The sequence below is a fragment of the Armigeres subalbatus genome, chromosome 2, assembly GCF_024139115.2.
Source record: "Armigeres subalbatus isolate Guangzhou_Male chromosome 2, GZ_Asu_2, whole genome shotgun sequence".
Classification (NCBI taxonomy): Eukaryota; Metazoa; Arthropoda; class Insecta; order Diptera; family Culicidae; genus Armigeres; species Armigeres subalbatus.
The window spans coordinates 177,649,269-177,671,344 of record NC_085140.1 but is presented as its reverse complement, the minus strand read 5'-3'; the positions used below and the strand labels follow the sequence as shown (position 1 = coordinate 177,671,344).

Genomic DNA, 22,076 nt, shown 5'->3' with positions numbered 1-22,076 from the left:
GAAAAAGGTAAAATACATGTACTAAATACTAAAAGCGGTTTAAAATCACAGAAAATTATAATTCTACTTGCTAAAATGTGGTCTAGAAGTCAATTGCAAAATGGCGTGAAAAGCTATAATTGGTATTGTCAGGTCCACATAGGGCCTTTTTCTTCTATTTAACAGCTTTTGTATGGGAAACGCCACCATAGTTCCCAGACAAATAAAGACAAAAGGAACAGAAGAATAAGACGGAAGAAGTGGCCATTTTGGATGGAAAGTTGGTGCCACTTATCACCATATTGAAAGGAAAGCTGACATCGAACGTCCCGTGGACAACTCCAGCAATTCCATTTCGTTGGCCAAGGTGGCCATTAGGCGTCAATTCGCCACCCGGCCAAGTATCGGCCATCACTCCGACCACGAAAAACTTCCGGTGAGCCGCCTGGGAAAGAAGATTACAATAAGCTTCGGTAAGGAGCAACGTCCATCAACCTGTAACGGACGTCGGCCATCATTCCGACCACGAATAAAGCTATGTCCATTTAGAATCCGGAATAATAAAATCATCTGTATCTCGGTAACGGATTGACGTACAAGCAGAGCCGTAGCGTGGACTCTCGGCGCCCTTGGCGAAATCTTTTTTGGGCGCCCTCTCTTACTAAGGAAAAATGTGCAATATTTCACAATCCAATAACATTTTGATTTCCACCTTAATGTTTTATGAATTTTGATTATGGCGGTATGTCCCTGGAAAATTTTAAAATGTTGTGAGCTTTCACAATAATTTGCAAAATATGGTGAGATATGTGAGGACTTGCACACTAAGTGCATCTCGGCATTTTTTTATTCTTTTGCCGAGATCCGCACGCTCGGTTCGTGACTTTCTGCTGATATATCTCAAAGGAGCCGCCGTAATCATACCTTCATTTAACTGATATTTCAGCAAACGAACTTAAACCGAGATTCGCACAGCCGAGATCGGTGAAAAAATTTAAGTGTGTGGTAGAGTCGTGGGCATTTCTGGATCCTCGTATGGAATCTGTTGGAACATCCAGGCTAAAAGATCATTAAAATTGCTAAACTTACAGCTCATAGTGTCCTAGCGGCTGTTTCTTGCTTTTAGTGAAAGGAACTGACGTACTTACAAGTACATAGCAGAGAAAAGAGATTTGAAAATCGTGACAAATCATATACTAATATCAAATAGTTGGCACAAGGATATCCAACCCTGAAGTGGATCGATCGATGATCGAAATCGCTATCGAAGTTCGGATCAAGAAAGATACAACATAAAGAATGGATCTGTCAATGGGCTGGAAATGGATAACATCCAACTTTGAAGTGGTCGGAATCGACATCGGAAGCAGAACGGCCATGTGGTGAAATTAGGCTATGACTGCCAAGGGGCAATTAACTCTAAACTTTCGACAGTATCCAAAAATACTAACAAATACTAGCGAAAAACATCTCAGCGAAAAACTACGTCGTATCTACCGTAAATTGATCAAAGAGCCCTGGTTGGAAAAGCATGAAACACAACGCTACCAAGTCGATACAGTCCACCCAGTTTTAGGCAACACATGATTTCAGTCCCCTTTAAATTTTTAAAAAATCACAGAGCAACTATTTCTATTACTAGTACATTTTGAACAACCTTTGGGGCCCTCGTTTTGGTTTGATGGTATTAGAAACTTAAAATGCGGTTTTCTAGAATCTGTGGAAGGTAGAAATCAGGTGTTTCCTATACGGCGGAGCACTGTGTTTCATCAACTAACTTGACAAATGCCATAACAAACGAACTAGCAACCGTTTCATTGTTTTCTGAATGAAATGAGCAAATTTGTCTTAAATCTACACCATCTTTACCCTTACCCCAACCCGATATAAGTCATTAGCGCAAAAGGTCTTTTACAATTTTGGTCAACACTTGTGGCAGTAATTGTGCCCGAAAAATATAAATATTATATTCAAATAACTTTTTGAATATAAGTTTTCTAGACTTTTTCTTAGCCCCTTGTAGACGGTTCCGAAAGGCTCAGAGAAACCGAAAGGGAAGTCAAAGTTAGGACCAAATCATTCGACTTGTTTATTTGAGATAGAAGAAAGATTAGATTTCTTGAAATATCTCCGCCATAGACCTTTGGACTTTATGGTCGGTTTGTTATTATTTGGCCATGTAACGAATAAAATTGTTCTGTTTCCCATACCGTAATTCTTGATTCCGGCGCCCTTGGCGGGGGCCAACCCGGCCAACCCCACGCTACGGCGCTGCGTACAAATAAGGTTAATACATCAAAACAAAACTTTAAGGAAAAAATATTGATACAAATCATTTCTTCTTGTTACTAGTGAAAATTCGCACCTTCTTCTTCATTCCTCTCGTCAAACTGTGTCAACTTCCTTGGTACATTTGTTCCACATTTTGGTCATCTGAGTCGCGTTCCGTGCTGTTTTTTCGCTTTTTCCACTTTTCTTAAACTTTCGCTTCATTACTGCCCAAAATGTCTCGATGGGCTTGAGCTGTGGGCAGTTGCGTGGATTTATGTTTTTATCGATGAAATCTTCGTTATTATCGCGGTACCACTGGATGACTTCCCGGCTGTAGTGGCAACTCGCTAAATCTGGCCGAAACTTCACGGGACCTTTATGGGCTTTATGGAAGGTCGACCGCGGTTTTTGAGACATTCCTTCTTGTACAGCTTCGAGTTCATCGTCTTATTCGTCACAAACACTTAGGTCTTGGCTCCACAGCTGCATATCCACATTTTTTGCAAGTTTGTCCAAAAAGCAAACCTTAACTTCGCAGGAACTACTGCTCGTGCCGTCACCATGTAGAATTTGTGGCTAGGAAGCTGTCCGAAATCCATTTTGACGTAGGTTCCATCGTCGATGAGCAGGATTATCAACGTGGGTGTGCAGATTTTTTTCTCTCCTTTCGGCTTCCATATGGAATAATTTTTGACACGCTGCACGAAACTTCGTGAAATTTATACCACAGCAAGTAGGCGCTTAGGTACACAAACCGCTGTAAGAATTCTGACATTTAGTCGAAAGTACATTTTGTCGAAGGGACATTTAGTTGAATGGACATTTAGTCGAATGGACATTTGGTCGAATGGACATTTAGTCGAAAGGACATGAAGTCGAAAGGACATTTAGTCGAAAGGACATTTAGTCGCATGTAAATTTAGGTGAATGTTGAAAGTGTTTAGTCGGTAATAGGTAATTAGTTAAATAGATAATTCGTCAATAGATTTTTGGTTAAATTTGAATATATAATCCACAAGATACATTGATAAACTGATTAGAGGAATCCAGTAGACGTGAGGAAGTTCAATCAGCAGAGGAAGAAACGAATACGAATGCCAATGAGGATTTTTCACCTGAGCTAACAGAAGCTGGAGACCCTGATGGATTATAGAAAAATTGGAAAACCTACAGAAATAGCAAACTATTAGGTACTGATCTATTTTTTGGCACATCTCTAATCTATGTTTTGGCACATGGTCAAAAACCAATGATATCAATGTTATTTTGTCAATATTTCATCGTAGTCGGCTTTGGAACAGTCTAATGACATTTGGTCAAAGGACGTATAGTCGAATGGAAATGGTTTTCATATTCTTGAAACTCATTCTTTCACTCAATAAAATTTACTTCCGACCAAATGGTGATATGACATAATCTATTCGACGTCAAGTCTATTGACAAAACATCATTCGACTGAATTTCTTTTGACCAGATGAAATAGATTCATCGTAGTCGGTTAGCGGGGGTTCGTTCTAGTCGGGAATATTCACCGTTTTCATATTATTTATTCTTTTTATGAACCTATCATTCTTCGGACAATATTGGAGCAATAATTATGTGACTTTTATAAACACCACAATAAATCATTCATTTTTTTAATTGTTATTGATTAAAGTTCTTTTTTTTTAAATAGCCATTCGACGGAACGTCATTAGAGTAAATGTACCAAGATTTTTAATTCGAAAATCCGCTTTTGAACAAACGTCATTCGACCAAGATTTTTCATTCTAAAATCTGATTTCGACTAAATGTCCATTCGACCAAATGTCCATTCGACGTAGTGTCCTTTCGACCAAATATCCTGCGTCTCTAGTGGAATAAAAAATCATTTTCGACCAAATGTCCCTTCGACCAAACGTCCATTCGACGTAATGTCCTTTCGACCAAATGTCATTCGACTAAATGGCTTTCGACGAAATGGTATAGATTCAAAATTACAATAGCTTCGGCAGGGAACAAAGTCCATTAATCCGCAACGGACGTTGGCAACGATCGTCGGAATCATAGTCTCGCCTCCGCGTGCGAGAAAACACAAAGCAACCAGCTACCGCAACCCGCTGACCACACAAGTACCTAGACCGACATTCGCAAGTAAAATTATGGGACGTCACAAAAACAAAAACTAGATTAAGATTAAACTATAAATCAATGTTATCCATAATTGTTAGTATACCCTATAGTGCACGTAACGATGGAGTTTGAAGGCACTTTAAGGTGTCAAGAAAAGTTCACCACTACTCATAATCATTCCGAGAATTCCGATCTCAAATTGAGTTTCACCCCTTCTCTCACTTTCGCTATTAACAAAGAGGATTTTCTACAGTGTGACTTTTGAGCGACTGTAAACCTTATGCAACGTACACACCAGTCAAGCAGTTTGACGAACATTGACTCCGCCCCCAAGAAAACGCTTCGGTTGCTGCTTTGTTTGAACGTGTGTGAAGTTGTTCGAACAACCATTTGACAGTTGGCGGCTCGGTTGGAAAAAATTAAAACGGTTTGATTTTGGTTTGAGTTGTCGGGGGCGGAGTCAAGGTTCGCCGAACATGTTTGAGCTTATGTAGTGAAGTTGAACAAACCCCCATATATTTTTTGATGGTTGGTGCTCAAGTTGGCGCTTCAGTCGTTCGTGTGTGATATTGTTGGTCGAATAAATTGATTGTTCGTGCCGCTGTTGGTAAAACTTGATGGATGTTTGAATAAACGAGAGGTGGAGTCAATGTTGGTCAAACTGCTTGACCGTGTGTACGTTCCATTAAGCTTAGTTTGTGGGTGTCACAATTGAACTCTACTTATGTGAATGGCCTAATGTTGAGTTCCTGCTAAAATGAATTCGTGAGTGTAAGTGAGTTGTTGTACCGGCTTCCTTGATTCCGACCCTGTAGATCCAATTATCCAGCTTTTTATTATGGCTATGGATCAACTGTGTCATAAATTTTGACATTTACCGTGTACAGTTTTTATATCACAATCCAAGTTGCCTAGGATATGTCCCAAACAGTTCACGTGTCAAATTTTTTCACTTTTTTCATTTGTTTATTGTGAGATTTCAAATCGTAACATTTGATTTATAAATTTTGATATGTAGTGTTTAATAATTCCTTTATTCCAGATGGACTGATTTGAAATCCCCACACGAATTAATCATCCAACTGGATTTAGTTACCCCACCAAACTTGTGGCATTTTCGTTGACTGAAATTGCAAAAACCATGCGTCTACGGACATTGTCTTGTTCCAAGCCTTCTCCTAGGACGTTCTATCCATATCCGGTACAACCAGGTGGCTATGTGGGCTTCGTGTGAATAGTGTCAGTCGTTGTCCATCGTTACTTCGATACTCCTTCTAACGCAAAGTTGAGTATGTAGCAGACACGAGCTTCATAATCTTGCCGCGATCCTGTGTGCGTGTCACTCTGATGGGTGAGCTCATTGTATCTGCGACAATTCTGCAAAACCTGATTCTGTATCTTTGCGGTAATTTTCGGATTCGAAGACGTTAACTAAGACTAGTACATATATTACGACATAAATAAATCGTTAAACAAATTTGCCAGTAATACTATGGGATGCAAATTAAAAATGTGATAAGAAATGATTCTATAGCTCCTGAAATCTACACCCCTTATTGAGTACTTAACTCCGAAAATATGTCAGATGTTACGGGTAGTGATTAGACCGCTGGAATAAGGGTACAGGCTTTCCGCATTGAGCCAGTGTAACCATCACTAGTGTGATCTTCATAATGTTGTCGTGCCATATTTACTGTTTAGCAGTTTTTTTTATCCGTATAGCATTGCACTTTGTCACCGGAAACTTACGGGGAGCATTGTGACTTATTGGTATGATATACTATACTATGCGGAACAAGTTAGGACTTAGTAAAATACAAATTAAACCTCATTAAATTCTGAACATTTTTGTTTTTTTCCTGCCTTCGAGGAGTTCCGCACCTTCCGCACGGATCTATGACTGACGAAAATGCAGTTTTTTAATTCCAATATGAATGTTGGACCCTTTATGCTCTTTGGGGCATGACAAAATTTTGCTTCAGTCAAAAAATCACCAGCGTTTAGTTGGAGTAAAATAGGATAATTGGATAGAATTGAAATAAGAAAACAGACGAACATGGAAAACTTTGACATTTGGCGTGTTTGGTATCATATTTCATGGCTACTTAGACAGAACCATAAAATCTGTACACAGCATATGTCAAAAATTATTAATCACAGTTTATTTATGGCTAGCGTAAAAAGCTGGATACACTGAGCATAGTTCAAGGGGGTTATATATTTACCGGAAATCATCTATTGAAATATTGTTCATTAACCGTTAGTAATAAGTTTATTATTCAAATGCGATTTCACTTACTCAAAATATACAGCGAATACATCTATTCTTATTTTATCACATTAAAATTATATTAAAAATTTCATAAATAGATTGGTTGCCAACAATATTAGCAACTCCTTCGCACAGGTAATGGAGCACCGGATTTGGAAGAGCTGTTGGCGATTATCGCCAGCTCATTCCGTATTGCACTAGGAAATGAAAAACAGCATAGGACACCATTGGGAATGCTCTTATGAGTATTCTCTGGCATACATAGGAATCCTCCGTTGTTGTTGTAGGCTCATCATTGACTGAACCATCCGCTGGGACGCAACCATCTGAGCTTCCGGAGAAGTGGGAAACAGCATTGGACCACTTCGTGCCTGTCTCACAGGAGTCGGCGGCTGGAAATAGCTGGAGTAGTCTGGCCGCGGAGGCCCTCCACGTGCCTTGAACTGATACACCTTTGGGGTTGTGAAATGTTTGAGACCCGGTGTGGTGTATGGCTTTAGAAGATTTTTCTTGGGACCATTCGATTGGCGGATGCCACCAAGTTTGGCTTTCTGAAGTGTGACAGGATGTGACACTTGATTATTGTATTGAGCGAATGGTTGATAGACTACGTCCTTTTTGTAGTACGGACCCAGTTCCTTCTCTCCAAGGTTGGAAAAATCAACCGAGGGAGAAATGGGTTTTAGTTTTGATAGATCAGGAGCTTTGACTTCTTCGATCCGAATTGTTGGTTTGAAGCTGTCTTTGCTAAAATCGAACTCTTTCGAAAAGAACTCTCCGTTGTCCCCGGTGAAAGAAGGTCGATATCCTTTGTGTTCATGAGCGAAGTTAACGTGCGGTTTCAGTTCGAGAAGAGCCGGAGTTGGTCGCTTCTTTTCGCTGATCTCTGCAATGTCTTGCTCATGTTGGGGCACATCTGAGCTTAGAATAATGTGATCCTGATTTTTGCTGTAGTGATTTATTTTGGACTGCGAGTGATGTTCATCGTATCGATAGTGCTCGTGTTCGTCGACAACAGGATGTGCGTTGGGTCCATGAGTTTTCACCACCTGTGTGCGAAAAACATATTTTAATGTGTATAATGGTACGCTGGAAGACAAAATTAAATACCGCATTAAATCCTGTTTTGGAATCTGCCGTGTAGTCCACCTCACGAATTGATCCATCCGGTTCTACTACGCTGTAGTGCCCTTTGACGATTCCATCATCGCGAGTTTCCCATTGGGATTTCACGTCACCGCTGTGCAGATCCTTCACACCGTAACTAAACGAGTACGATGGATGTGCCTGTAGAATTAGAATACAGATAAAAAAAAAATAATACTTAGTTTTATAACAGGCTTAGCACTTTAACACTAATTTTAGAATCGAAAAATCCCAATAAGTTATTCATATATCCATACGGTCCATTTTATTCCAAGCAAAATTTTGATATTTAACCAGTAACTTTGGGCTTGCGGTGGCAGAAGTAGAAGTTTCTCCGTAGAATAAAATCATTGGAAATCGAATACGCTCTTTCCAAATCATTCTCTTTGTCAAGTACAGAGATCACACGATCCAGCTGTCTAAACATAATTTATAGCACCACGAGGGACTCAACTTCACTTGAATGATTGACAATCGACACACATTCATTACACGCCGATGTCGCCGCCGGTGTGTTTCACAGCTTTACATAGTTAGGGAATTGCAATTTAGAGAGCGTCATGCGGACTCCGGCTGACCGAAAAACACAGCATCTAGTGCAGCTATCATACGTGCACACAGCTGAAAAAATCACAAAAATGATTAACAAAACATTTGCATTCAAATTATTACTTTTTGATTTTCATTGATTTGAATGCATGCTATGAACTCAAGGAGCAGTAACCTTAGTCAGTATAACATAAAACTGAGCAAGATAAATCTTTTATCGCTAAGAACAACGTCAAACGTGTCCCCAAACGAGCATAACGTTGTTTTCGGAAGATCACTGGGGCCATTCACACAAAAAGTGGTGATTTTAGACGTGACATTAGTTTTTATTTTTTTTACTGTGTAATAGTCTTAATAACCAATTATATCACATGAAAAACTAAATTTTTCATCCGGCTACCTAACAGCTACACAACATTGTTGCGTCCAATTACAGTTGGTTCCTACATGCCGACCCAACTGGTCACGCTCCTAAAATTATAACTCTGGTGCACTATATTGGTAGTGTTTGTCGCTCACCGCAATTACCTTCCTAAAACGCCCATGATTGCTCTTACTTTGATCAGCATAAGCGGTATGTGCTTAATAAGAAATTTATGATAATTTTTTTAATGGTATGACTATGCTAACTAAACCCATGTTAATAAAATTTTATACCATATGGGCAGAGTCCGGGCACTGGGTCATTCGAACAGGTGCAAGTGCATTCCGCCTCCTGCTCCCGAGTAAGTGCATGCTGTGCGTGAAGTGGATGTGCGTCGATGCCACCTTAATGCTCAATCTGACCACCCGGGGTTCAACGAAATCCGTCCTGCCTTGTGTAGTTGTGGCACAGTGCCATGGGTAAGCATCTAACCTAACAAGCACGCGCACTAGCCGACATTGATTGGTTGGAGGGCTTTTATTTCTTCATCGTGGTTGCGCATAATTTGAATTGACGTTGAGTGAAGGCGACCATAATTAGGAATCTAGCACAGAACACTGCTGGAAGGTAGATTGTTTCTTAGAATTTTGATTGTTGCTGTTGGAGGAAAATTATAAGCAGATTAAAACCAACGTTGTTTTACTAAAATGTAGTTCCAAAATATTTTAACACTTTTTTGGCAGGCTGGGTAAAGCAAAAAGCTATGCCGAGACTTCTAGAAGCAATTAATAGCATGTCGATCATAAACATCTGGACAGGGAGCTCTTGCAATCAACACGAAGGGAAACCACTGATCTTGTCTCATAGACATTTTGGACTTGGCACGAGAATGCCACATACTGTTCCACGATGAGGCTGACAATTTTTCAGCAACCTTTCTGTGTCACAGTGCGTGATTAGGACGGTCTAAAGTAAGCAATGAGATCCAAATGTGGTGTTGGTACCACCGATTCTAATTTAGTCGCATCGATTTCTTTGGATTACGATCCAAATCAGCACTGAATATATCTATCCGGTATCGTACCAAATGTTCCCGATGAAAAGGTTGCTGAAGTAGCGCAGTCTACAATGAGTACTACAGATTTGCACATTGTGAAACTGGTTGCGCGAGGAAAAGACACTAGCACATTAGGCTTTGTGGTGCTTTGTGTCTTACAAAGTCGGAATGCCACACGAATTCACGCCGCGCGCTGGCCACTGATACTTGGCCTCGTGTGATTCGGTTTCGGGAGTTCGAGAACATTGGGAACAAGAAGCAGTTTTTTTGGAGGCCAGAAACGATGTCAATCGAACCGGCATTAGTGACCTAGACACGAAAAACTGCAATCGCTCATCATCATTAAACTTTACTTGGGCATCGAGTTCTCAGCAAGAAGGCACCCGGATCGCTTTGGATCGCCTTCCACGTCTCTCAGATCTTGATGTCTCCGTAAAAGAATTGTTCCGCTCGTCACAGCAGCGACAGTTAGTGCATCACTTCAACCTTCTGGAAGGGAATCGCTGGAACAGATCGTTGTTAAAGTAACACTACCGACAAAGTCCATCTACAATCTACATATGTTGCATTTATTTGAGACCAAACAGTACCCTGGAAAGCTTTGCAGCCCACTCCGTCTGCGTTGCGTGCATCAGCTAGTTGAAAGGGCTGCTAAATGCCAGTTATCATACTTGGTGATAACAATTTTCCTCAGCTTTATTGGGCATTTGACCCACGAATGCGTCTTCAGAACTAGAACTAACTCTCACTGAAAGTCTAATTTCCTCTTGGCTGCTGCAAATATCTGATGTATTCAACGCAAGCGGCAGACTTCTTTGTAGAATATACGATTACAAACTGTAAGAATAATTAAATTAAAAGCTAATCCGTTGTAATTAATGATTAGAAAAATCACATCCTTTCATTGATGCAATTTCTTGTGTTGTGTTTTTATTGGTCGAAAAAAAAAAATCGGACGCCGACCGAGGAAGAGGACAGCCATTCCGGCTGAGGATTTGCAAGACCGAGCGAGATCGTTTATTCCCTTGCCATTTAAGGCAAGGACCGTAGGCATACCGACTCATTAAGACTCGGACGCCGACTGAGGAAAAGGGCAGCCATTCCGGCTGAGGATTTGCGAGACCGAGCGAGATCGTTTATTCCCTTGCCATTTAAGACAAGAACCGCAGGCATTGGGCTGCGAAATGGTGAGTTGACACCCGGGAAGGGTAACATAGCTCTGGTCCTCACAAGTACCAATACTCACGCTTCCACGGGTCTTCCGATGACAATTGACCACCAGCTAAGGGTTGCGTACTTAGCTGATAGAGCAGCCTGGGCACTGTTGTCCTTCTGACATCAGCTAGAGTGAGAGTGAGAGAGGGTGCGTACTGTGGGGTCTGCCTAGGATGTGGTGGGGTTTGACAGTGGGCTCTGTTGAATTTCTATAAAAAGCTGCATGTGTCCCCAAGCAGGCCCTATCAATGCGACCGAGTGCCGCTCAAAGCGCACTAGCCTAGTCCTGGTGTAGGGTGGGAATTTAAACAAATTTGACCCGACTGATCGAGCGTCTGTTCACCAAGGAGGTGCGGCTCCAACAGCGTCTGTTCTGGCATCCAGCGGCTGAGTATGAAATGCTATTCCCCGGAAGCTATACCTAAGATGGCAGCCCCATCCCGGTGGATAAGGAACCTTGGGCCAACAACCTACTGTTCCCGAAACATCAATTTGTTCGAGAATCCGATAATGAAAGAATACGGACTGATTTTACGGCGACGACTCTTAGCGCGAAACAACGGACACGAATAGGAACATGGAACGTTTTAACCCAGCAGGGTAAATTGGCACAACTTGCCAACGAGGCACGCCGCATGAAGCTTGAGATCCTGGGACTGAGTGAAGTCCGTTGGCCAAACTTTGGAGAACACAGAAAAGGGTCAGGACAAGTTCTGCTATACTCTGGTTTACGAGGTGAACACGCTCCCCGGCATCGCGGAATTGGCTTCCTACTAAGCGCTCAGGCACACTCTGCGCTTAGGAAGTGGGAACCTATAAGTGAAAGGATAATCGTTGCCAGATTTAGAACACGGGTCCGAAACCTTACTATAATCCAATGTTATGCGCCAACCGATGCTGCCGATCTGCAAGACAAAGAGAACTACTACAGTCAACTCAATGCCGTCGTAGATAGAATTCCGAAGGGTGATATCAAGATCTGTTTGGGCGACTTCAATGCGAAGATCGGATCCGACAACTCGAACCATGAGCGCATTATGGGACGCCATGGTCTCGGAGAAATGAGCGAAAACGGAGAGCTGTTCGCAGAATTTTGTGGTAATAACGACATGGTGATCGGGGGATCGCTCTTCCCTCATCGACCGGTTCACAAGGTCACGTGGGTCTCCCGTGACGGCTTTACAGAAAATCAAATCGACCACATCTGCATCAGTCGAAAATGGAAACGGAGCCTTCTTGATGTAAGGAATAAACGTAGTGCCGACCGATATCCGGTCTGATCATCACCTCCTCATCGGCGAAATACGCCTGCGCATTGCGCGGATTCGTAGGCAGGAGGAAATAGTTGGACGACGATTCAACACACGCCGACTGGAAGATGCCACGGTGAAACGGTCCTTCGTTGAAGAACTGGAGACGCGTGCTGCAGATATTCCGGAAGGTGGCAGCGTGGAAGACCAATGGACCGCCATCAAGAGTGCCTTCATCGCCACCAGCGAGAACAATCTGGGCGAACTGCACCCAGAGAAAACCATGGATCACCGATGAGACCTGGAGGAAGATAGAGGAGAGAAGAGAAGCCAAAGCCGCGATAGACCGATCGAAAACCAGAGGAGCCAAAGTCTTAGCCCGTCAACGATACGCGGCTCTTGGGAAGGAAGTAAAACGCTCATGTCGACGGGACAAGCGAGCGTTGGCAGACTCTCTGGCCGACAAAGGAGAGAGAGCCGCCGCAACCGGGGACATTCGCCTCCTCTACGATATTTCACGACGCTTAAGCGGGGCGAAGATGAATGCAACGATGCCTGTGAAAGACGCGAATGATCAGTTATTGGCCGACCCAACTGGTCAGCTGAAACGCTGGTTGGAGCACTTCGGACAACCTTTTCAAGTGCCAGCCAGGCCACCACCACCTCGGCATGATGTGCCTAAGATCCGACGTATAACACGCGTCAATACCGAAGCTCCATCACTGCTAGAGATTCAAACAGTCATCCAAAGCATGAAATCTGTACGAAAACGTCTTTTTCGGACAAGAAGGCAAACACTGGCAAGTTACTGTTAAATGAAAACGCACACTTTATTAACACTTCACTTTACTTGTTACAACATTACGTACGTTACGCGGGGTAAAAATATAACTGAAGCTACACGCGCAACGCGCGCATATTTATATCTCCACGCTTCATGTTCCAGAAGCACGTGGAATGTTCTGGCACAGCGTAGCTCATTCTAGGCGTGCATGATGTTGATGATGATGAAGATGATGATGATGATGATGATGATGATGATGATGATGATGATGATGATGAGATGATGAGATGATGATGTGATGATGATGATGATGTGATGATGATGATGATGATGATGGCGATGATGATGGTAGTCCATACTCATCTCGCCTTCTATGCTCTCTCATCGCTGATTGTTGCCGATGTGCACTGTGTATGCCGTTGTTGGTGCTATTTGCAATCGAGGAGCGCGAACACTTCGCGCTATCGGCGTTGGGCATGAATTCACTCCCTTTCTTTCTGAACAAAATCGAATAAAGCCCCAGGGGTCGACCGCATATCAGCCGAGATGCTCAAAGCTGACCCCATGACATCCGCTCAACTACTGCATCGTTTATTTCGTAATATCTGGGACACCGCAACTTTCCCGGTCGACTGGATGCAAGGTATCTTAGTGAAGGTGACCAAAAAGGGTGACCTGACTGTATGCGATAACTGGCGAGGCATTATGTTGCTGTGTACCGTGCTCAAAGTTCTGTGCAAAATTATCCTAGCCCGGATTCAGGAGAAGATCGATGCGACTCTCCGGCGACAGCAAGCCGGATTCCGTGCCGGAAGATCCTGTGTGGACCATATTGTCACGCTCCGCATCATTCTGGAGCAGGTCAACGAGTTCCAAGAGTCCCTTTACTTGGTATTCATTGACTACGAAAAAGCTTTCGACCGTCTCAATCACGAGAATATGTGGGGCGCCCTGAGACGCAAGGGGGTTCCTAAGAAAATCATCGGCCTCATCGAAGCACAGTACGAGGCCTTTTCGTTTAGAGTCCTGCACAATGGGGTCCTGTCTGACCCTATCCGGGTCGTAGCTGGTGTGAGGCAAGGATGTATTCTATCACCGTTACTGTACCTCATCGTAATCGATGAGATTCTGGTAGATGCGATTGACCGTGAACCAAACCGCGGGCTGTTATGGCAGCCTATAACCATGGAGCACCTAAACGACTTCGAATTGGCTGATGACGTTGCACTCCTCGCGCAACGGCGCTCTGATATGCAGAGTAAGCTCAACGACCTTACCGAGCGCTCCTCCTCGGCAGGTTTAGTCATCAACGTCAACAAAACCAAATCGTTGGATGTAAACACGGTGATCCCTTCCAGTTTCACAGTAGCCGGGCAACCAGTGGAGAATGTTGAAAGCTTCCAATATCTTGGTAGCCAAATGGCGTCAGACGGCGGTACCAAGATCGACATAGGCGCACGGATCAAGAAAGCAAGGGCTGCCTTTGAGAGTTTAAGAAATATCTGGAAAAACAGGCAGATAAGTGAACGCACCAAAATACGAATTTTCATTTCTAACGTGAAATCTGTGTTGTAGCGAAACATGGTGTGTATCAGTGGAGAACACTGAACGGCTGCAGGTGTTCATTAACAGATTCATGCGGTATATAATTCGGGCCTGGTGGCCTCACAACTGGATCTCAAACAACGAGCTCCATCATCGTTGTCACCAGAGGCCGATAGCAACAGAAATTCGGGATCGGAAGTGGGGCTGGGTCGGCCACACTCTATGTAGGGGCGGAAACGAAATCTGTAAACAAGCATTAGACTGGAACCCAGCAGGACATTGCAGCAGAGGCAGACCCAGAGGCTCATGGCGGCGAAGCCTCAACAAAGAAATAAAAGAAGTCGACCGAAATCTAACCTGGCAACAGGTTAAAGCGATAGCCGGGCAACGCTCAGGAAGGAGATCTTTCAAGTCGGCCCTTTGCACCACCAGAGGTGTACAGGATCCATAAAGAAAAAAAAAACCGCAGGCATACCGACTCATTCGTGACTCGGACGCCGACCGAGGAAGAGGGCAGCCATTCCGGCTGAGGATTTGCGAGACCGAGCGAGATCGTTTACTCTCTTGCCATTTAAGACAAGGACCGCAGGCATACCGACTCATTCGTGACTCGGACGCCGACCGAGAAAGAGGGCAGCCATTCTGGGTGAGCATTTGCGAGACCGAGCGAGATCGTTTATTCCCTTGCCATTTAAGGCAAGGACCGCAGGCATACCGACTCATTCGTGACTCGGACGCCGACCGAGAAAGAGGGCAGCCATTCTGGGTGAGCATTTGCGAGACCGAGCGAGATCGTTTATTCTCTTGCCATTTAAGACAAGGACCGCAGGCATACCGACTCATTCGTGACTCGGACGCCGACCGAGGAAGAGGGCAGCCATTCCGGGTGAGGATTTGCGAGACCGAGCGAGATCGTTTATTCCCTTGCCATTTAAGGCAAGGGCCGCAGGCATACCGATTCATTCGTGACTCGGACGCCGACCAGGAAAGAGACCGAGACAAGAGAGACCGCAAACACTTCTTCCTCTGTCAACAATTTCAAGAATCCCTCTTGTGCAATCACAAGCAGCGTTCCTTGAAGTGCCGCTCTCCGGCCAAAATGATGACCAGTCACGACATTCTTGACTTGGCATTTGTTAACAAAATTAATGAAGCCGAGTTTATCGATGCGTCATCCACAATGTTAAGACCCGACCGTCATCTTAAACCATTTTGTTTTACGTTTGGACATACGACGTTCTTAGATCGCTCTCAAAGCACATATAACCCCTAACCAGGATTTTGATTTCGCCCGCTGTGATTAAGTATGATGCTGTCAAATCGGAACTCTGCTCGCTTGATTGGCATCAAAAGACTCCGTTCTGCTGCCGCTGGAGAGTCACATTGATATTCTCCTTTTTATTCCTTTCCTTATCTGTTAGGCACTCTGTGTTACTTAATCACTACTGTGCCGAGATCTATTGGAATATTCTCCTGTACCTACAGAATCCACACAGAATCTATTTTCAGATTTCTTTGTTATTATTGTCGTGGCCAGTCCATCTCATCGTGAGTCCATTGCGATTAGGTCCGTTTGTCATAGGCGTTGACCCCAGTATAGGGGGACATGCTGAGATATATTTTTAAGGCGTTATAGAGCACTGCACACAAGGTTCTCATAATTCTTTTTAGGCTTTTGCAGCTCATTTGTCATGATATTAACATCACTTAGTATGCGACCAATTAGCCTGAATTTTAGTAATGGTGATTGAATCAATACGTGTCAAATTTCCATATTAATTGTGCTAATTATAGATAAATGCGTGGTGCAGACTGAGGATTCTTAATCGCGATGCCCTTTAATTGTATCTAGTTTGAGTTTTTTTTAATGATTTATGCACAAGGTTTTCTTAATTAGCTTTGCAGTTTGAAAATATTTTTATTTATGTTTGTATGATATGCGGAAAAGCTTCAAAAACGTTTGAATAAAGGGTCATAATTTCTTCTCAATTTCATGATAATTGTATGATTTCCGATTTAATAGAGCATTTTGAAGGTTGCGATGGCTGTGCACTAATTACGTAAGGGCTATCGGGAAAAGGAGGAGTTTTGTTGTTTTCTCACGCTCTGTGTAAATAATAAACACAATTTAAATGAAAAAAATCTCACATGGTGAAACGGGGAGCCCAGAAAAATTCCTCTCTCAATAAAAGTAGAAACGAAGATGATTTGTTGATATTATAGGGTCTATAATAAGGAAATTTAAATGCAATCTTCATTATTATGAGAGTTTTATGCGTTAATAAATTAATGATATTAATATTTTCATACTGAAGAATTAGGGCTTCGCAAAAACTGATACACGACTGAGCCTACCATAAATAAACAATCTACTTAAAGTATCCTAATATTTACACTAATGTTTGAAATTCTGTGAGATTTTTGTCATTTTTTGTTTGTTTTTTAATTCTGGAAATATTTCAAGCATTTTTGAAGAAACATTGAGATCCAGGCTTACTTCAGTTTTTAATTGGAACTATTATTCTATGAGAAATTCTTGTAGATTTTCGTTATAGTTCAAAATTTCTGTAATTACGCATAGTTATGGGGCCCTTCTTAGCCGTGCGGTAAGATGCGCGGCTACAAAGCAAGACCATACTGAGGGTGGCTGGGTTCTACTCCCGGTGCCGGTCTAGGCAATTTTCGGATTGGAAACAGTCTTGACTTCCCTGGGCATAAAAGTATCATCGTGTTAGCCTCATGATATACGAATGCAGAAATGGTAACTTGGCTTAGAAACCTCGCAGTTAATAACTGTGGAAGTGCGAGGCGGCAATGTCCCAGTGGGGGATGTAATGCCAATGAAGAAGAACAAGAAGGTGCCCCTGGAGCCGACGTTCTGATAGTTAGGACCCTTAAATGGACAAATCTTGGAATTATTCAACTATTGTTTATTCAAGGCAGAGTTTTTTTGATCAACGAAAACATATCTAGACCAACATTTGAAAAGGGCGTAACAGCCAAAATTTATTCCTTCTGATTCCTCGTCTACATATATAGCTTTATATGTAGGCGAAGAATCAGAAGGAATAAATTTTGGCTGTTACGCCCTTTTCAAATGTTGGTCTAGATATCATCTGGACTTGTAGGGACATTCTACTAAAAAAAAACTTTATAAGAATTTGATGAACTGTTTTGTGACATCTATATAATAAAAATGAAATGGTCTGTGTTCGTATCCGCATAACTCGAAAACGGCTGGATGAATTTTCTTTATTTCTTCAACAGATAAATTCGTTGTCGTTTCCGACGGGTTTATATGATATTTCTCCATGTGAAAATTACGAGTAAAATTGAGTAAATCGTGAAAATTAAAAAAAAACTAAGATTCGTATGGATAATTAGCATACGTAGTTCACAACGCGCATTTTCGCCTACTATGCAGGACAACGTCTGCTGGGTCGACTAGTACTTAAATAATATCCAATTGATTCTAATCTATATTTTGGAAAGGTTTACAAAAGAAATATCGTTTGAACTCCCATTGGTTGGGTTTAGAAGCATACAACGATGGGGGCCTAGAATATGCGCAGACAGCTACGATTATAGTTCATTAAGGTCTAGTCCAAAAAAAACATGTTCCAGGTTCGTTTAAATCTAATCGTAGTTGGAAATCAGAATAGAAATGTTTTATTCTTCAAACAATCTGGTTTTTGAACTTGGTGCAATTAATAAACCAGAATGTTATCATGTTTTGCTAACACTTAATGACAAATCTGGAAAATCTGTATGAAAATGTATATGAAAAATCTATGTTTTGCACTTGACATTTTTCAAAGACAAGTTCGATTTTCATTTCATTTATTTTTCATTTCATTTATTTAGTTTACATCTGAACAGATAACACTGAATCAACAATTTGACGCCACAATACACGGTTCGAGGCCGCATCTCTCCATCCTCGGATACGCCCCACGCTCGCCAAGTCGTTTTGCACCTGGCCTGCCCATCTCGTTCGCTGCGCTCCACGCCGTCTCGTACCTGCCAGATCGGAAGCGAACACCATCTTTGCAGGGTTGCTGTCCGGCATGCTTGCAACATGTCCTGCCCATCGTACCCTTCCGGCTTTAGCTACCTTCTGGATACTGGGTTCGCCGTAGAGTTGGGCGAGCTCATGGTTCATTCTTCGCCGCCACACACCGTCTTCTTGCACACCGCCAAAGATGGTCCTAAGCACCCGTCTCTCGAATACTCCGAGTGCTTGCAAGTCCTCCTCGAGCATTGTCCATGTTTCATGTCCGTAGAGGACAACCGGTCTTAGCGTCTTGTACATGACACATTTGGTGCGGTGGCGAATCTTTTTCGACCGCAGTTTCTTCTGGAGCCCGTAGTAGGCCCGACTTCCACAGATGATGCGCCTTCGTATTTCACGACCAACGTTGGTGTCAGCCGTTAGCAAGGATCCGAGGTAGACGAATTCCTAGACCACCTTGAAGGTATCCCCGTCTATCGTAACACTGCTTCCCAGGCGGGCCCTGTCGCGCTCGGTTCCGCCCACAAGCATGTACTTTGTCTTTGACGCATTCACCACCAGTCCAACTTTTATTGCTGCACGTTTCAGGCGGGTGTACAGTACTGCCACCTTTGCAAATGTTCGGCCGACAATGTCCATGTCATCCGCGAAACAAACAAATTGACTGGATCTGTTGAAAATCGTACCCCGGCTGTTACACCCGGCTCTCCGCATGACACCTTCTAGCGCAATGTTGAACAACAGGCATGAAAGTCCATCACCTTGTCTAAGTCCCCTGCGCGATTCGAACAAACTGGAGTGTTCGCCCGAAATCTTCACACAGTTTTGCACACTATCCACCATTGCTTTGATCAGTCTGGTAAGCTTCCAAGAGAAGCTGTTCTCGTCCATAATTTTTCAACGCTCTATGCGGTCTATACTGTCGTATGCCGCCTTGAAATCAACGAACAGATGATGCGTTGGGACCTGGTATTCACGGCATTTTTGAAGGATTTGCCGTACAGTAAAGATCTGGTCCGTTGTCGAGCGGCCGTCAACGAAGCCGGCTTGATAACTTCCCACGAACTCGTTCACTAATGGTGACAGACGACGGAAGATGATCTCACACTCCAGTTTGTCGCCTTTCTTGTAGATGGGGCATATAACCCCTTCCTTCCACTCCTCCGGTAGCTGTTCGGTTTCCCAGATTCTGACTATCAGTTTGTGCAGGCAAGTGGCCAGCTTTTCCGGGGTCATCTTGATGAGCTCAGCTCCGATACCATCCTTACCAGCTGCTTTATTGGTCTTTAGCTGTTGAATGGCATCCTTAACTTCCCTCAAGGTGGGGGCTGGTTGGCTTCCATCGTCCGCTGAACTGACGTAGTCATCTCCTCCGCTGTCTTGACTTTCACTGCATGTACTCTCAGCGCCATTCAGATGTTCCTCGTAATGCTGCTTCCACCTTTCGATCACCACACGTTCGTCCGTCAAGATGCTCCCATCCTTATCCCGGCACATTTCGGCTCGCGGCACGAAGCCTTTGCGGGATGCGTTGAGCTTCTGATAGAACTTGCGTGTATCTTGAGAACGGCACAGCTGTTCCATCTCCTCGCACTCCGCTTCTTCCAGGCGGCGTTTCTTCTCCTGAAAAAGGCGGGTCTGCTGTCTCCGCTTCCGTCTATAACGTTCCACGTTCTGCCGGGTACCTTGCTGCAGCGCGACCGCCCGCTCTGCGTCCTTCTCCTCCAGAATCTGTCTGCACTCTTCGTCGAACCAATCGTTCCGTCGAGGTCGACCCATATACGCGACGTTGTTCTCCGCTGCGTCGTTAATGGCTGCTTTGACTGTATTCCAGCAGTCCTCAAGAGGGACCCCATCGAGTCCACCCTCGTCCGGTAATGCTGCCTCGAAATGCTGCGCGTATGCAGTGGCGATATCAGGTTGCTTCAGTAGCTCTAGGTCGTACCGCGGCGGTCGTCGGTACCGAACATTGTTGATGATGGATAGGCGCATTTTAACCATCACCAGATAGTGGTCAGAGCCGATGTTAGCGCCACAATATGTCCTGACGTCGATAATATCGGAGAAGTGCCGTCCATCAATCAGAACGTGGTCGATTTGTGATTCTGTCTGCAGTGGTGATCTCCAGGTGTACTGATACATGGAGGCTGTGTTGGAAGTAGGTGCTGCGAATGGTTTCATTTATTTAGTTTACATCTAAACAGATAACACTGAATCAACAATTTGACGCCACAATTCGAGGCCGCATCTCTCCATCCTCGACTGCGCCCCATGCTCGCCAAGTCGTTTTGCACCTGGTCTGCTCACCTCGCTCGCTGCGCTCCACGCCGTCTCGTACCTGCCGGAGCGGAAGCGAACAGCATCTTTGAAGGGTTGCTGTCCGGCATTCTTGCAAGTGGCTAGCTTTACCGGGCCCATCTTGATGAGCACCTGAATGGCGATATGGCAGACAACGGTGGCGGTGTGGTAATGAACCTATGAGCACAGGGATTGAATCCTAAAGAGAAAGAGCAAGTCTCTCACTTATCATCTCTGTATACATATACGATATGTACACGCTTAAAATCAATAACACAGAGATGTGTTTGCCTCACACAAAACGGACCTAATGCAGAACAACACCTAGATGAGCGACAGTTACACAGGCACAAAAAATGCCTCGTACGGTCGTGATAACGGTCCTTTTTAACATGTAAACGTTTGTATCTAGATTCCTTGTTTTATCAGGAACCAAATACTGTTGAAAATATTGAAATCCAAGCGGTGACTGACTATCTACAAAACGCTTATAAGACCGGTAGTTCTCTACAGACACGAGACCTGGACGATGTTCGTGGAGGACCAACGCGCACTGGGAGTTTTTGAAAGGAAAGTGTTGCGTACCATCTATGGTTGGGTGCAGATGGCGGACGGTACGTGCACAGCTACAACAATTATGTTAATTTACGTTTATTTTGATGCACATATTTGGAGCATGAAAAACGAAAATAAACGACCGTGCTGTAATTCTAAATCTAAATTGATTTAAAATTACACGATCGTGTAAAAGTAAAGCAAATTTCATTGAAATTCAAATAAAAATAAATTTAAATTTACATGACGGTTGTGATTACATCAAATATAGTTTATTTTTGCATTTGACATTGTTTTACAATGGCGAATGAACCACGAGTTGCATCAGCTGTTGGGAGAACCATCCATCGTTCACACCGCGAAAATCTGGAGACTGCGGTGGGACGGGCACGTAGCCAGAATGTCGGACAGTAATTTGGTGAAATTGGTTCTCGACTACGATCCGACGGGAACAAGAAGGCGAGGTGCACAGCGGGCAAGGTGGATCGATCAGGTGGAGGACGATTTGCGGACCCTCCGCAGACTGCGTGGTTGGCGAAGTGCAGTTATGGCTTCACATTATATACCTTTACTTATTCAATGTCAAACGATCAATCATTAGTCAGTCTCACATATCGTAGGGCAATAGTTCCGATGGTCGTGGGTGTTCCTATAGTTGCGGTATTCT

The 22,076-nt window shown here is 43.5% G+C and overlaps 1 protein-coding gene across 1 annotated transcript in view; it reads right to left on the bottom strand.

The window, feature by feature from the left end:
- Positions 1 to 6,615: 6,615 nt before the first annotated feature.
- LOC134215549 (uncharacterized) overlaps positions 6,616 to 22,076 on the bottom strand; it is a 78,662-nt gene continuing 63,201 nt past the window's right edge. The window contains exons 3-4 of the mRNA XM_062694711.1: positions 7,745 to 7,921; positions 6,616 to 7,683 (exon numbers count right to left, since the gene is read on the bottom strand). Of these exons, the coding sequence (XP_062550695.1) occupies positions 6,874 to 7,683; positions 7,745 to 7,921 (987 nt within the window). The 3' untranslated portion in view covers positions 6,616 to 6,873. The remainder of the gene's footprint in view (positions 7,684 to 7,744; positions 7,922 to 22,076) is intronic.